At 37.0% G+C, this 15345-nt stretch overlaps 2 protein-coding genes across 10 annotated transcripts in view; both read right to left on the bottom strand.

The window, feature by feature from the left end:
- LOC136840037 (DENN domain-containing protein 1B) overlaps positions 1-10415 on the bottom strand; it is a 45445-nt gene extending 35030 nt beyond the window's left edge. For 4 of the 6 annotated variants that reach the window (XM_067106350.1, XM_067106349.1, XM_067106345.1 and 1 more), the window contains exons 1-8: positions 10130-10415; positions 7712-7882; positions 7358-7495; positions 6255-6387; positions 5502-5555; positions 4360-4617; positions 3834-4166; positions 2307-2483 (exon numbers count right to left, since the gene is read on the bottom strand). In XM_067106350.1, coding sequence (XP_066962451.1) covers positions 2307-2483; positions 3834-4166; positions 4360-4617; positions 5502-5555; positions 6255-6387; positions 7358-7495; positions 7712-7882; positions 10130-10146 — 1281 coding nt within the window. In that variant the 5' untranslated portion in view covers positions 10147-10415. The remainder of the gene's footprint in view (positions 1-2306; positions 2484-3833; positions 4167-4359; positions 4618-5501; positions 5556-6254; positions 6388-7357; positions 7496-7711; positions 7883-10129) is intronic. The other 2 variants (XM_067106346.1, XM_067106347.1) reach the window with 1 other exon arrangement.
- Positions 10416-12946: 2531 nt separating this feature from the next.
- LOC136840036 (Na(+)/citrate cotransporter-like) overlaps positions 12947-15345 on the bottom strand; it is a 73351-nt gene continuing 70952 nt past the window's right edge. For all 4 annotated transcript variants that reach the window (XM_067106343.1, XM_067106340.1, XM_067106344.1 and 1 more), the window contains 4 exons: positions 15003-15076; positions 14540-14838; positions 13926-14063; positions 12947-13380 (listed from right to left, as the gene is read on the bottom strand). In XM_067106343.1, the coding sequence (XP_066962444.1) occupies positions 13246-13380; positions 13926-14063; positions 14540-14838; positions 15003-15076 (646 nt within the window). In that variant the 3' untranslated portion in view covers positions 12947-13245. The remainder of the gene's footprint in view (positions 13381-13925; positions 14064-14539; positions 14839-15002; positions 15077-15345) is intronic.

Genomic DNA, 15345 nt, shown 5'->3' with positions numbered 1-15345 from the left:
AAAATTTAACTTTTGGCTCTGAAATATATTACTTAAAATAATAAAAAGGAACCAATAATATTGTACTCAAAATAATAACAAGGAACCGATGAAAGGGTAGAAAAACTTTTTTAATAGTTCACCTTCTTACTTCAGAGAGAGAGAGAGAGAGAGAGAGAGAGAGAGAGAGAGAGAGAGAGAGAGAGAGAGAGAGAGAGAGAGAGAGAGAGAGAGAGAGAGAGAGAGAATAGTGCAATAATCTCCTATAACTTTTACTGTATAAACAAAAATTTTTGCACAGAGGGACTCCCTCTCTCTCATTACTATTCATTCTCATCCCCAAACTGATGACAGATAATCAGGGTTCATAAAGCTGATAGTTTCTGACCTAACATTTACAAAGATCTGCTGGTGCAGACTTCAACCCATGACACGAGCACTTAAACAAAACAAGCTACAATGTTTCCCTCAAAGCATTTTTCTGGAGAATATACCAGTTCCCCTAATGTGTACACTGTACTTGCTGATTTTCCTGTCCAGCCAGCATGATACCTTCTCACAGAAACTAGTAGAAAACCAAGCTTTCACAAGCAGCTTTTATATTCCATGCTGATACATGACCTATAAAATATGGGTTGAAATGTATTGTCAAATAGTTTATCTTCATTCAGCATATGTTTAACGTGTATAGAAATGACATTACCAGAATGCAAGGGATCTGGATAATCAAGCAGTTACAGTATAATTAATGGCATTTGTTGCACTAAAACTTACAATCTGTGAAACAAAATATAGTGAAATGACCCTAGATTTTAACGATGTCAATAGTATGCTAAACGGTAAGTAAAGACAAAAAATACTTGACACTCATAACAGAAATGAATGTACCATCAATTTTACAATTATTCTAAACAGCCTGAACTTTTAAATAAAAGTTAAACTTTAAGTACAGAAATTATCATTGTTAATTGTGCTCAAGAATGGTAATTACTGAACATCCCTTGGGCCCGTGCTAGCATGAACTAGCCATTTCTATTCCTTTCTGAATTAAAGAACAAATAATGTATTAACGGCAATAAAGCCAACAAAAACATTAGTAGTTTTAAAATGAAACTTTAGTAAAAACGTCAACTACTCACTCCTATGGGAGATGTCTGGAATGAATGCATTGCTATATATACAGTATAGTGAATGTAGGAGATGGTATCATAGGAGATGCTAGGAATAGAAACTAGGAATAGAAACTATTTCTATGCTTGAAATGTATAGAAAGAGAACACAGTTTAAGGAGGAGGGAGGAAGCCAATTATGTTAGAAGAGCGGACTTTGGACGAAGTAGAAAATTTATGCTACAGTACCTTGGAAACACTGAATTATGAAGCTAGTATGGATCATATATATATGAAACAAAGCAACAACAGCCTGAATGAAGTATAGAGACTGCTGGACCACTGGTATATAAGATTAACCCTTAGGTAAACAAAGACAAAAATCAATGATGCACATATCAATCCTGTCCTTCTCTACACAGTGGAGAAGGGAGATTTTGAAGAGGTATTGTTACAAAACACTGAGATTTATGACTGGAATGCATTGTCAAGAACGTTGTTGAGAAATGTGGGGTACAGAGGCTGGAAAATGGAAAGATACCTCAAAGACTGAGAGGGTCTGGGTACATAAGGGGAAAGGAACAGTTAGGAAAAGTGTAGAAAAGAAAACAGCAAGTCAAAGACCAGTGGAAACCTAAAAATCAAGGAGAAAGACACAGATTATGACCTGGACCTGACAGGAATTCAGGCAATATGATCAAGACGGAAAGGAAAGGGAATTCATTTATGTCTACCCTGTAAAAGGAAAACTTGGTGAAAAACATTAGTGATGATGCTGATGCTTCACTATTCATTCAAGGACATTTCACCTAGTTTACTTTGACACACAATTCTAATGATACCCTTATTATTGCAAATGATAACAGATTCATGTTCACAGTCTGTTGTCCTTTTTCTAAAATCATTCCTGAATGGGGAAAAAAGGTCACACATTCAAAAATTTCTCCGTCATTCATTCATTTATTGTTCAATAAGGACTTCCAATCTCTTTGCAGGCAGGTAGAACCTACCTAGATATACAAGGTTTAACTGGGCAGAATTCTAATACTGTGCTAATGTCATAAACATTTGATTGCATATACAAAAGTTGTTTCTTTTTCTTTTTAGAAACTGCCATGCTTCAAAGTACATACTCTGTGCCCTAATAACTGTACATTACATTAAAATTTACACGCTGCATTCAACAGTAATACCTGAGTACTTTCAATCACTGCTTACCTTACTCTTTACGGACTTCATGATGGCTCCGCCTTCCTTACGAACATTGGTAACAAACTGTTTATACTGCTGCCTCATCTTTGACGACGACTTTTCACAGTGAACACTAACTTCTAATTCAAATTCGTCAGAAGTCTGTTTGCCTGAGTTAAGACGATCTAAGCGCTCCTCAATGAACTGAAAAATTCAGCATCTCATTACAGCTGATCTACCTTTATTGGCTTTAATAGGTACCTAGCACATTTCTCAAAGAATACAAACTGAATGCTCATTTATAAAACATTAATTTAAAATCTCAATATTTTAATTTCTCTTAAATGTGTTAAAAATGTATTCTTTCGGCTTATCAAAAGACTAAGAAAACTATTCTGTTAAGGTACAATAAGCTAACCATGTTAATCAACATATTTTCAAATAAAACAGGCCACATCAAAGTTTCTCACAGTATGGTCTGACAATTAAATTTGTCACTAAAATTTAACTAGCTTCTTATTAAAAAGCAAAACTGTTTCTTATCATCCTCATCAAGGCTGTGATTCAGTCCAAACAAAGTGCCTCTTTACTTAAAGCGTTCCCAATTTAGTTCCCAATGCTTTTCAACATCCAACTAGGCTGCAGCTGCATCACTTCCTAATCTAAACTTCATTCAGTCCCTAAGGCCTCCTCCTCCTCCTTCTATATAAATGTGCAAATCCTCACACTTTTTCTTTATTCCAATTTGAACCTCTCATTCAAGAACAAATCTTTTAGGCCAGCCCTATGACAACCTAGGAAGGTTCCAGTGGTATGGTTAAACTACTTCATGAAGGTAAAAGTATGTACAGTACTAAATAAAATGGTTTAGTCCTTCTTCAAAGCATTTACCAGTAGCTTCTTGAAAAGGCAAGGTTCCATACAGTATCACTGACTAATGTTATGATGTAGTTTAACCAAACCACTGACTCGCATAAACAAACTCCTATAAGACTGGAACCTGAGGATTTGTTCATTATTCAGAACTAATTTTACTATTACTAGAGAATTTCATCAGGTCATTGAGTTACAGTTCTCACAAGGCTTGAAGGGCCTGTTCTTAAATCACATTTTGATTCTTTGTAATACATTGCAGCTCTGAAAATTTGATAGTTAGATTCACCGAAATTAACATCTGTGTAAATTATAAAGATGAAGACACGAAACAGTTACAGAATTTGGACAGCTAGGTGGAAAGACATCCAAAGGATAAAATGACAAGTAAGAGAGAGAAAGCAACTTTGCAAAGGACCAAAGGCACAAGGCATACTGCTAGCAGCATCCATGCTACAGAGTTGGAATCACTGAAAGATCAGGCAAAATGGAACTTTTACAAACATCCTTTGCTATATAAAACCCTTTAATAACAAATTGCCTTATGTATTCCATATAAAACAAACCAGCTACATTGGCTGGTAGGGCCATACAATTTGTCACTCTGGATTAATGGCCCTCAGTAAACTAAAAAAAAAAAAAAACAAATTATGCACATCCAACACGGCAACTAAAACATACCTGTCGAAAAATTTGAAGCTCTAGCATTTTTTCTACAAATGGCTGGAAAGTATTCGGACGGATATTAACAAACTTTTCTCTGTTGAATGTAATTTTTGAATCTTCTTCCCTGAACTGTAGAGCTTCTTTGTAGTTTCCAATAATCTGGACAAGCGCTCGTAAAAATGCACGTGCCACATGATCACCTAGCATGTTGTTTGGGTTCTTCAGACTTCTTCTCAAATTAATAATCACTTCATCTGGCAGAGTCTCCAGATCATTAAAAGGAGTCTTCACCACATTATTGTCTGCGTCTAATATAACAGCTTCCCCAATGTCCTCCATTTGTACTTTCTGAAAATTTAAATGGCCAATATATTGACAATAGTATGGGCAACAAAACCTCTCTAAATATGATACATTCATGACAGTTAACTTTTCATTCCAAATACAAAATAATAAACCAATCCTAGTGTACAGAAAGATAGAGCATGCATGTTGATGTTACAATGTGAACAAATACACACAAATCTGAGAATAATCTTACTGATAAAAGTGAAGAATTGACACCTATGAGATAGGGCATAGGTGCTAAGAGATAATCGGTCAAATGTTCTGGTAAAACTGGAATGAAGATATGTTGCCATTGCATGGGATAAATAATTGAATTGGCTGCCTGAACACAAGCCGAGAGCCTTGACAGCCGTTTAGAAACCATTATGATTCTTCTTTCGTGGAGCATCGATGCAAAGATTATCATCATGTTGTTTGCATCAACAGCATTGTAGTATTCTGAAAGGTTTCTCTGAAGATGGAAAAGGAGTACATGATGTGATTAACTTTGTTGCAACAATTTAATATAACAGAACTATCAGTGAGTAAGAAAAACAATCATGATCACAATTACAATTTTAGTAGTTGGGACCCTGATTCCTAAACCTGGTTTATGTTGGGATTACCTTCAAAATAACTTAGGCATAAAATTTTTACAATCCAAAAATATAATGGTATTTGTGCAGTCCCCTTATTCACATTTGATTTATGAAAGTTTCTTCTGAATACCTAACAGTCCTCTCGTAAGAGTTAGAAAATAATGTTGGGGACTAAGATAATGACATTATTCAGAGCCATGACAAAAGTACAACCATTGATGGCATTCCTGAGCTTTCTTTATTAAAAAATTCCATGATATATTAGAATCTAAAAGAAGCTAAAGGGTGGAAGCACAATAAAATGCTATTTTTCTAAAGATCAAAAAGCAAAAACTGACAATCTCTGACTAATTAAATTCCTACATCTTGGATGTTTTGAGAGATAACGAGAGTTCTCTCAAAGTTAAGTGCACATATGCTTTACATGTAAAGTTTTCATACACTATGACAGAATTGGATGTTCCATTAAAGGATATTTGGAGTGTATAAGAATGGTTTAATGAGACATCTTATTGGCATTCAAATTTCACTTTACATACATCTAACATATGCAGTATATTAATGGTTCACTAAATAGTCTAAAGGTTTCTTGAACATGGTAGCTAAGTAAAATATGGTTACAGACTCTACTGTATCTTTCATTTTTGATCATTTGAAGAAAGTAAAAATATGTAAACAACATTAATTTACCTGTGCAACCACATATACAAACAAAATTCAGAAGCATCAATAAAACTTAAGGCAATGCATAACTTACATTTTCAGGAATGGTTGGAAGTCTCAGGTGGTTAGGGCACTGAGCAACAAAGAACTGAAAGGTCAAAAAGCAGAAAGTACTGAAATAACAATACTGTTCAGCAATCACACAAGCCTTAAATTATACTGTATAATGTATCTTAACATTAAGATGTAAGAAACTAGTTACTGACAATTCAGATTAACACCTCCACGAAATACTTTAATTCAAAAATTACAGTAATTTGCATTTTCACAGCCTGCAACAGAGGGCACCAGAATCCTATTTCAGTCCTATGGTACCAAGAGCTATAATTTAACCCCATGGGATAATGGGTTTGTTACAAAAGAAAGTTTAACTAGGTCACTTAACTAAAAATTCTAGCAAACAGCTTACTTGACTGGAAATCTTAGCTGGTCGCTCCCAAGGGACATTCACACATTATTTCACCCTCAACTTTGGAAAGTATGTAATCTTTCAACTCCCCTAGAAAACTTCATTACTAACCTGTATAATATATATATATATATATAAAAATCAGTACTATACTAAGTTCGCACAATTAGCAATTACTATTACTGCCTGTGTAAAAAATGTTTCATATTCATTAAAAAATGTTTCTAACATACAAACCTGGGGTCTTTGCACAGGAATTACCTTCAGCTAGTTTATCACTAAAAAATTACATACAATATAAGTTTAAATCCACTAAATCTAGAAATTTAAAGTTTACAAAAAGAGAGACTTTACAGTTAACTGGGGGATATACACTACCTTATTATCTCCATAGGGCACAGCAATTTCAGATCCAGGCAGTGGAACCTTTGTGCAGTAAATGCTCTGAAGGCATGATGTCATATCCTGAGTTCTTTCATTGCCTATCAGATCAGCCAAATGGTTGAGAAGCCTGTAAATCATTATAATTAATAAAATGTTACTTTTCAAAAAGTTCAAATTTCCTTATTTCATCACTCCATTCATCCATCTTTCCAACATTTCTAAAATCTCTCTCTTTTTTTTTTATTCTGTTTTTAAGAACACCTAATCTAAAAGCAGTAGCTTGACGCTCTCTCTCTCTCTCTCCTGAAATACCTCCATTGTTTCAAACTCGATTCAGGTGTCATCATAGGGTACTACTATAAAACTTGTCCAATTTATCTTTCATGTACAGTACTACCTTGAAAATTAAGATCTATTTACTTCTCTTAGTACCTTTCATTCCTTTTAAGATCCACTAAGATACGAGACTTCTTCACTTATTCATAATACTCCTATAGTTCCTTTACAAAAATGATTTGTAGTTGACCACTCTGGTAGAAAGTTGCGCTAATAATGAATGTTGTAAATACTAGTTGTCTGCGTTACTTGTATTTAACCGAAAAAGTCTAAAACTGATGCATTTGACTTTCTGCGTTACTTGTCCTTTAACTGAAAAAGTCTAAAACTAATGCATTTGACTTTGCAATCTGACTAAAAATGCATCCTCTTCACAACTTATAAGTACAGCATATTAATATAATGCTTTACTAATTATTTTAAAAATTTTAGTCCCTTCTCTAGGTTATGAGTAAAAACTAAATGATTTCTGTAGACCTGCAAGATGCATACCTTCTGTTACCGACCAATCAGAACTCTAGGAAATACCTCTTCTTTGCCTGCCAAGGGACTGTTTTCCAGTTCAATGTCTGTTTTGGACTGTCAAGAGTCCATCAGGTGTTCACTAGGTGGCCCCTATAAGGATACCTGGCCCCATTATACCAAATCCCACTAGCCTTCTTTGGTGGTACCCCACGAGCAGCAGGAATAATTCCAGTGATCTAATGTGGTTTGTTTCAAAACTGTTTCAACGCTTGAACACCATGCGCTTCAACACTTACTTGTAAAATGTTTCGTGCCATGGCAAATGTGAGAGTATAACTAATGCTGTTTCAGAACCAGGAGCATGTCTGCAAAATCCGTACGTCCATTTGGAGTCAAGACTTGTCAAAACAAATGAAAAATGCTGGACATTTGTGCTGCAAAGATAAGAGCAAAACTTTATGTTGTCCACAATGATTTGCAATCTGCTGAGAGGCAAAACACATAAATATGATACAACCTAGAGTCTGAGAACATTATAAGGCAATTAAAGTGGTGACAAAGATACATCAACCAAATGGGTAAATAATAATTAAAAGGAGACTACCCTGAGGATTGCCTCCTTGACCATCCTCTACACCAAAACAACTTACCTGTCAAAGGAGCAGGGAAATGCAAACTGTGGGACACTCTTGAGAATCTCTTTTTCCCTCTCCTCTTTGCTGTAACTGTCTGGAAACTTTTGGATGATCCATGGTGGTCGGTCTGTACCTTTTGGCCCAACCACTTCACACCAGCACTCAAACAGGCGCCTTGGGTTCTCTCTGGGAAGCAAAGAAAAATATCTTGCATAAAAGAAACCTGTCACAATATCTGTGTGTATAATTTACTTTGTATAAGCAAATCAAGAAAATAAGGCAACAGAATTCTCCCTGCACTGCATGATGTGAAAATCACCAAATATTCATAGGTATATGAGACTGCCAGCCTTAAACCTGTACTCTTGTTGAAAATAAAAGATTAAATAAGATAAATTAGCTATTAAGGTCATTGTACTGAATTTAAAACATGATGGCAACTACATGAAAACTCATTTCTCACCAAGCACAAGATCCATACATTTTTTCCAACGCCACATCTTTTAATTTGTGTTTTTGACCAATGTTGTTATTGGAAATCAATCGTTTCTGTGTTTCTGCTACTCCTATACCTAATCATTTTAAGGGCACCACAGTGGCAAACCTGAGTGTTTGGATGAGGGGGGCCACCAAAAACAAGTGAACTGCATCAATAAGAATGGAGATAACAATCCCGAGATTGAAAAAATGATAAGCATGAAAACATTGCAATGGAAATTAGATGAGTACATCCAACCTTAATCTTTCCTAACATAGCCTAGCACAAGATGCCAGGTCCTACTTGAACAGAGGGTGCTTTGCCATACTAAGGAAACCTCCAACATTTAAAAAAAAAAAACATAGCATGGTATTCTTAAGTATTGACCCTAAACTAACCTAATCTACGATGCCACTTCGTTTTGAAGATGGGTCTTTGCCCACCTGGACCACTTTGACATTTGTACCAAATCTGGCATAGTACCTACTAGGGATCCATTCTAAAACTAGCTTAGGCCACTACCTCCTATCAGACTAGGCTGGACCTCCAAACCTACCTTTAATTTAATTTTGACCTCAAAAATTTAAATATAAAGGGGAGTTGTTTAGACATTAGCTACTAACAAAGAAAGTGGTATGAGTCTCAAAATAGGAGATGTGTAAACTGGAGAATAAGAAAAGTAAAAACAAACTGGAAAAAAAGATTATGAATCTATTTTGTATGTACAACATTGGATCATATAATTGGTGAGGAACATGAAAGGGCAAAGAGACTGTGTGTACTGTTCACATTTGCAGAGGATAATATAGCAAAATAGCTGCCCATACGACATTCTGCTATGCAAGATGTCACATTTAGGGTTTCTGGGGAGGAGAAGGCTGCCTGGCCAGGTGAAGGAACAGCACCCTAGAATAGGTTAGGTTCAAGGAAAGTTAAGTTCGGATTCATCTCATTAAAATATGTCTTTGAGATCATTTCAAGCAGTCCATGGCCCATGAAAATAGGCTTATCATGCAACTTTTCCCCCATTTTTAAAAAGAGTACCAACATGAACTGATAATGGTAGCCTAAGAGTGGGAAAAAATAAAAGATTTAGAAATTGGTAGGCTACATATATTAATAAATTTATCCTCACCTTATACTTGGAAAATAACGCTACAATCATCAGTGGGTAAAACTTAAGGTTACTACCCTAGCCTAGTTCCTGCCAGTCGCCGAACAGGATATTTCCCGACTTTTATTTATGTTCAAGGTATTTGCCGTCTTTTGTTTAGGTTTTTAAACTCATCCCCAAGGAGTTGGTACACGGCATCCACTTCACACGTAAACTGGTAGCCTGGTTACCAAACGTGTGGGGCGCGGAAACAGACTTCACTTTTACCCTTCATTATACCTACAATGGCACTACTCGAATCCGTGATCAATTTATTATGGTACAATTAACAAAACTTTCCCCTACCATGGGAAGTTTAGGGTACTGGGAAGTAACTATGCTGGGTACCACTATACCATAAGACGGAATACCACACAAATGCCAAAACCTAATAATAAATAAGGCAACAACGTCTACACTCTGTCTAACGTCTAAAAGAAAACCCAATTTCCCCTCGTAAGCTTTACCCAAGGCCTTGGGAAGGCTAACCTGCCCCTGGGTATAAGTCAGTAGAATAGCCTACGTCTACCATAATAAAAAAACAAATAGGCCTATCATTTAGGCCTATGTGCCTTATTAGCCAGTTGAATAAAAATAATTGACAGAAAATGCACGATTATACTTAAGGGAAAAAAAAAGTCAAGCCTGGCCTGTCAAATGGAAGGGAAGAGGGAGGTCTCGCCTTCGTAAACAGGCGACCACCTTCTGTCAATTCCCACGACATTCCTGGCGCATTCCAGACGGAACCAGACCATAAATTAAATCAAATCGAGTCGAACGACTCGATTCCAGTGGGAATTACCTTAACCGGGAACCCATAATTGGTGGAAATGTGCGGTGTCCCACTTCATGACAGAGAGCTGCACTCCGCCTTATTTATCATGACTGTTATTCTGACGGCAGATGGAGCCACCACTCTCACTCTCTCTCCTCTCGCGTTATTTTCACCGACGGACTGTCTGGTGACTGAGTCTGACAGTCTGACTGGCCCCCTTTAAATCCCGGGAAGTCTTGTCTAAATGGACGTGCTTCATTAAAAATCAGGTCTAAAAGTTTATACTGTCATGGCCCCTGATGAACGTTCGTTCAGATGCCGTGGAAATTTTAACCCGTTTACGAAGCTGTTTTCGCGCATTTGCTGCATAATTTTGACATAAGATGAATCGAACAACCTATGGGAACTTTCTCTCTCTCTCTCTGAAAGTCTAGGGTCATGGCCCTGATCAACATTTGTTCAGATAGCGGAAAACTTCTTCTGTTTACGAAACTGTTTCTGTTGTTTACAGCTTTTTAACTGGTGCATAATTTAAAGAGAAAAGCAGTGAATATGACAACCTATGGGGAACTTTCTCTTTCTCTCTAAGTCTAGTGCCATGGTCCTGATCGACCTTTGTTCGGATGCTGTAAAATTCTCCTTGTGCTGTTTACGTACGACGCTGTTTCCGTAGTATACAGCTTTTATTTCCTGCATACTTTAAAGGAAATAACAGTGAATCGGACAACCTATGGGAACTCACGAAGATGCACCAAGTTAATCTTAATCTTAATTGCACTCTATTCTGCTGTCACTTTCTACACCAACCTCCAAAGATTCCCAGTCTACAGAAGCAGTTGGTTTTCTTTGCAGTTACACACATCTACGTGGACGGCTCAGTACAGGCAGATGGAAGTGCACACACACACAGGGTCACGCACAACCTCATCCAGTTCCACTTATTGTGAACTTCAAGGTATATGGGATGCAGTAATATATATATATATATATATATATATATATATATATATATATATATATATATATATATATATTCATACAGTACAGCGTAGGGATGCAGAGAGGGGCACTAGTGTCGGCTGCCACAACATCAGAAAGAAATATATTCTCGTAAGTGCCAAATGATACACAGAAAGCACCTCATGCAAGTCCCCAGATTTAACTAAAAGACTGAAAGATAAAAATCTATTGATAATTCAATGTTAATATTTCTGGTAACTTTGTTTGACGGTTAGGCTATATATATATATATATATATATATATATATATATATATATATATATATATATATATATATAATAATATACATATACATACATGGGCAAATCCAGAACTTAGACTGAAAGAATCTAATGTAACTGGCATTTTAGACAGCAGCAGACCACGATTAAAAGAGGAAGGAATGTAACATACTTTCCAGAGACACTAAAAGCAGACAATGGCAACTGTTGGCACATTTTTTAAAATTTAAGATCAAAATTAATATAAAGGTGGGTCAACTAATGCAACAAACGCATTGTATAGGTTACCCAGTTAAGTTATACTGGTGCACAAGACCAAGCAGAAGATTTAGCATAAGTTACATCAATCTTTTCCATTTCTGCAGCTTTATCTACAAAGGGAATGGAACAATACGATCTATTCTGCCAGTTAAAAAAAATAGAAAAAATAAGCCATGTTTAAATAAACTATAAAGTAATAGACTAAAAAACAGTATAGTTCCTTATATTGTACTTGAAGAGATCGTGTAATGAAAATAGAGAAGAAGGTCATCAGCATTTGATGTTATGTAAAGAAAGGCCGAGACATTAAGTTTGGTGGCCTAGTACCTATTCACAAACAAATTGTAATTTGCTGGACTTTTCCCTTGAGGCATTTCTATATCTGTGGCTGCAGCTGAAGCCCTGGAAGCAATTCTTTTCTTTAACTGTAGCTGGACCTTTCCTGTAGGCAATTCTTTGCCTGTAGCTATTGCTGGACCATTCACTGGGGCATTCTTTACTAGTAGCTGGTGCCGGACCTTTTACTGGGGACAATTCTTTTTCTGTAGCTGGACCATTTCCCGGAGACAGTTCTTTGCATGTACAATTACTGGACCTTTTTCTGGGGGCAATCTTTACCTATACAATTGCTGGACCTTTCCCTTCATGCAATTCTCTATCTGTAGCTGAACTTCTAAGAGAAATTCTTTTCCTGTAAATGTAGCTGGACCTTTTCCTGGCGGCAATTATTTGCCTGTAGCTATTGCTGGACCTTTCACTGGAGGCATTTCTCTACCAGTAGCTGGTGCTGGACCTTTTGCTGGAAACAATTCTTTGCCTGTAGCTGGACATTTTCTTGAAGGCATTTCTTTGCCTGTAGCTCTAGGTGGACATTTTTCCCAGAGGCAACTCTTTGTCTGTTGCTGCTACTGGACCTTTTTCTAGAGGTAATTCTGTGTCTATAGTTGTAGCTGGGTCTTTTCCCGGAGGCAATTCTTCGTCAGTGGCCGTGGCTGGACCTTTTTTTCTGGAGGCAATTGTTTGCCTGTAGCTGCTGCTAGAACTTTTACGGGGAGCAATTCTTTGCCAGTAGCTGTAGGAGGACATTTCCACGGAGATAATTTTATTGCCTGTAGCTGTAGGTAAAAGATAAAACAATATGTGATACCAGCCTACATGGTTCAATTTTCTGTTACCACTCATACACTCCCACTCTCTTTGTGTTGTCTTTAAAAATGATTATGGTGTATTAGCACGTAAAACAGAAGGTTGTTTTCAAAGTCTGAATGACCGCAGATCCTAAAAATGCATTACTGTATGAAGAAGACCGTCATTACCCAGTAGGTACGAAAAATCCTTGTATAGTTTTGTATTGTTTTTATTTGTTTTGTTTCTTCCAAACCCATTAAAAAATTTACTTCACCCTACAGGTTTATTGGAAGAAATATTCTCAAGAAGAGAAACATACGGAAAAAGGCCTTCTCGGACACAGTGAAACGTGTAAATGAAGTGAAGCTTGTTATAAACTTTTTCTGATAGTCTCATGATATCTTATGAAGACGTCATCAGCTTCATTTTCTGAAGAGTCGAGAAACGGGAGATGAAAGAACCACTTTTTTCCTTCTTTGTTTTTTTTAGAAGATTTGGGAGTCGTGGTAAGCTCATGGTACCGTAGAAGTAACATTCTTGGCCCAGTCAGGGAAGGTCTCGAAATCAAAGAAGGCCCTCCCTAGGGTGTTGATCATGATGGTGGCTGTTATGACGCATAGGATGTTCATCACGAATCCCGCGCGGATCTGCAAAGAAGAAGAAGATGATGAGGTGTAAACAAAGTACTGATTGAAGGTGTTTATTACTCAATCAGTTCTCTGGGGTAGGGTAGGCCTACGAGAGCCCTAGGAACCCTGGGGTGACCTTGGGGAGGGTATTGATGGGAGGAGGTGGAGGGGGAGGACGAGGACGAGGAGGAAGAAGGGAAGGAAAAAAAACGTGGTGTAATTTATAATGGAAGTGAATTACAGGAGGAGAGAAAGTACGGGGCAGACCCAAAAGCATGGGAAATGTGTATGGTAGATATGTCTGGGGATGTAGATTGGTTTTTGCCTAGATTCCTTTTGAGGTTACATGATTAGCACAAAACTGACACACACACACACATATATATATATATATATATATATATATATATATATATATATATATATATATATATATATATATATATATATATATACTCAATAAACTATAAACACTATTCCTAATGACTGAATAAGTTTCAATCATTTGGCGTCACAACTACAAAGGTCGAGGTCACTGAAGCCACGGGCAAACCGACACTCACCATCTCCCGCGTCTCGAGTCCCGCTCTCTTCAGAATGATGGCATTTCCTGGAGTGGCCACGGGTAACATGAAGGCGTAAGCGCAGCAGACAGCCGCTGGAAGCATCAAGTATATTGGGTTAACGCCAATGGCCAGCGCCTGGAAACGATGCGAGAGGAAATAGGGAAGTTAGTGACGTCGCATTGTCGAAGATTAGACTAATGATAATAGGCGTTTAAATAAACCACTGTGGCCATAGTACTACTTACGTCATTTTATTAAAATTGACGTATTAAAAGAAAATCGTGCTCTCAATAGGTCTAATGTTATTCAGGAGTCTTATAAGCGTTTACATATTCAACTGTGGCCATAATACTGTTTATATCAGGTTATCAAAATATAAAAATTAACAGAAAAAATCTTGCTCTTAATAGGCCTACTGATTTTCAAGTCTTATAAATGTTTTGGGCCTAATACTATTGACGTCAGTTTATCAAAATCGGCAAATTAACAGAAAAATCATGCTTCTAATAGGCCTACTGATAGTCAAGAGTCTCAATTTATCAAAGTCGACAACTTAGTAGAAAATCAACCGGGACGTTTTCCTACACTTAAAAAAAATAGTGATTACCAACCAAATCTTTTATGACAGGAAGAAACAACGACGCCGTGGCCGTGTTGGAAGCCACCTCCGTCATCATTGCCATGAACAAACACAAGAGAAAGGCTATAGCTCCTTTGGGCATGAATTCCAAATACTGAAGCCCATTCCCCATCCATCTGGATAAGCCCGAAACTTTGGCGCCCTCCGCCACGGCCAAACCCCCGCCCAGGAGGAGAACGATGCCCCAGGGGATTTGCTTATTAACCACTTCCCAAGAGAGGCAGGTCTCGAGCGGCTTCTGTTGTGACGGGTCTTCGTCAGTTTCCAGAGCTGATTTTTGTTTTTCAAGAGATAAATGATCTTGATTAATGTATAGAGCACATCGTTAGCGAAATATGGTAATGATCTCTTCAATTAGTATATTCATGTGGCAGGATTACCGTTATGGGAGATTAAAATATCATGGTTTTTGCAAGAGTTAAAATTTCTCTGACCTTTCTTGAAAGATTTCGGGATGCAGAAGAGTAAGAACACCATTAATACTGCTGGGCTGGCATTGTGAATGTATCTGCAATGAATAAACATTTGTAAAATTTGAGGTAATGATAAAAGGAGGCACAATAGGTCGTTATGGCAACATTCAAGCCTAAAAACATACAAACAAATCTGAGCCTCACTGGGAAAACAACATTCAAATAGATAAATCAAAATACGACAATTTTTTTCTAGGACTCGCCAAGAATGTAAATGAAGAAGGTCTTAATTTCCAGCCAGGCTTATAAAATTTCAACAAATGGAGTGCAATTACCGTAGAGTTTAAAACTCGCGACCTTTAGA

This window comes from Macrobrachium rosenbergii, chromosome 7 (genome assembly GCF_040412425.1).
Source record: "Macrobrachium rosenbergii isolate ZJJX-2024 chromosome 7, ASM4041242v1, whole genome shotgun sequence".
In the NCBI taxonomy this organism is placed as follows: Eukaryota; Metazoa; Arthropoda; class Malacostraca; order Decapoda; family Palaemonidae; genus Macrobrachium; species Macrobrachium rosenbergii.
The sequence above is the reverse complement of the archived record's forward strand: the minus strand, read 5'-3'. Positions and strand labels throughout refer to the sequence as shown.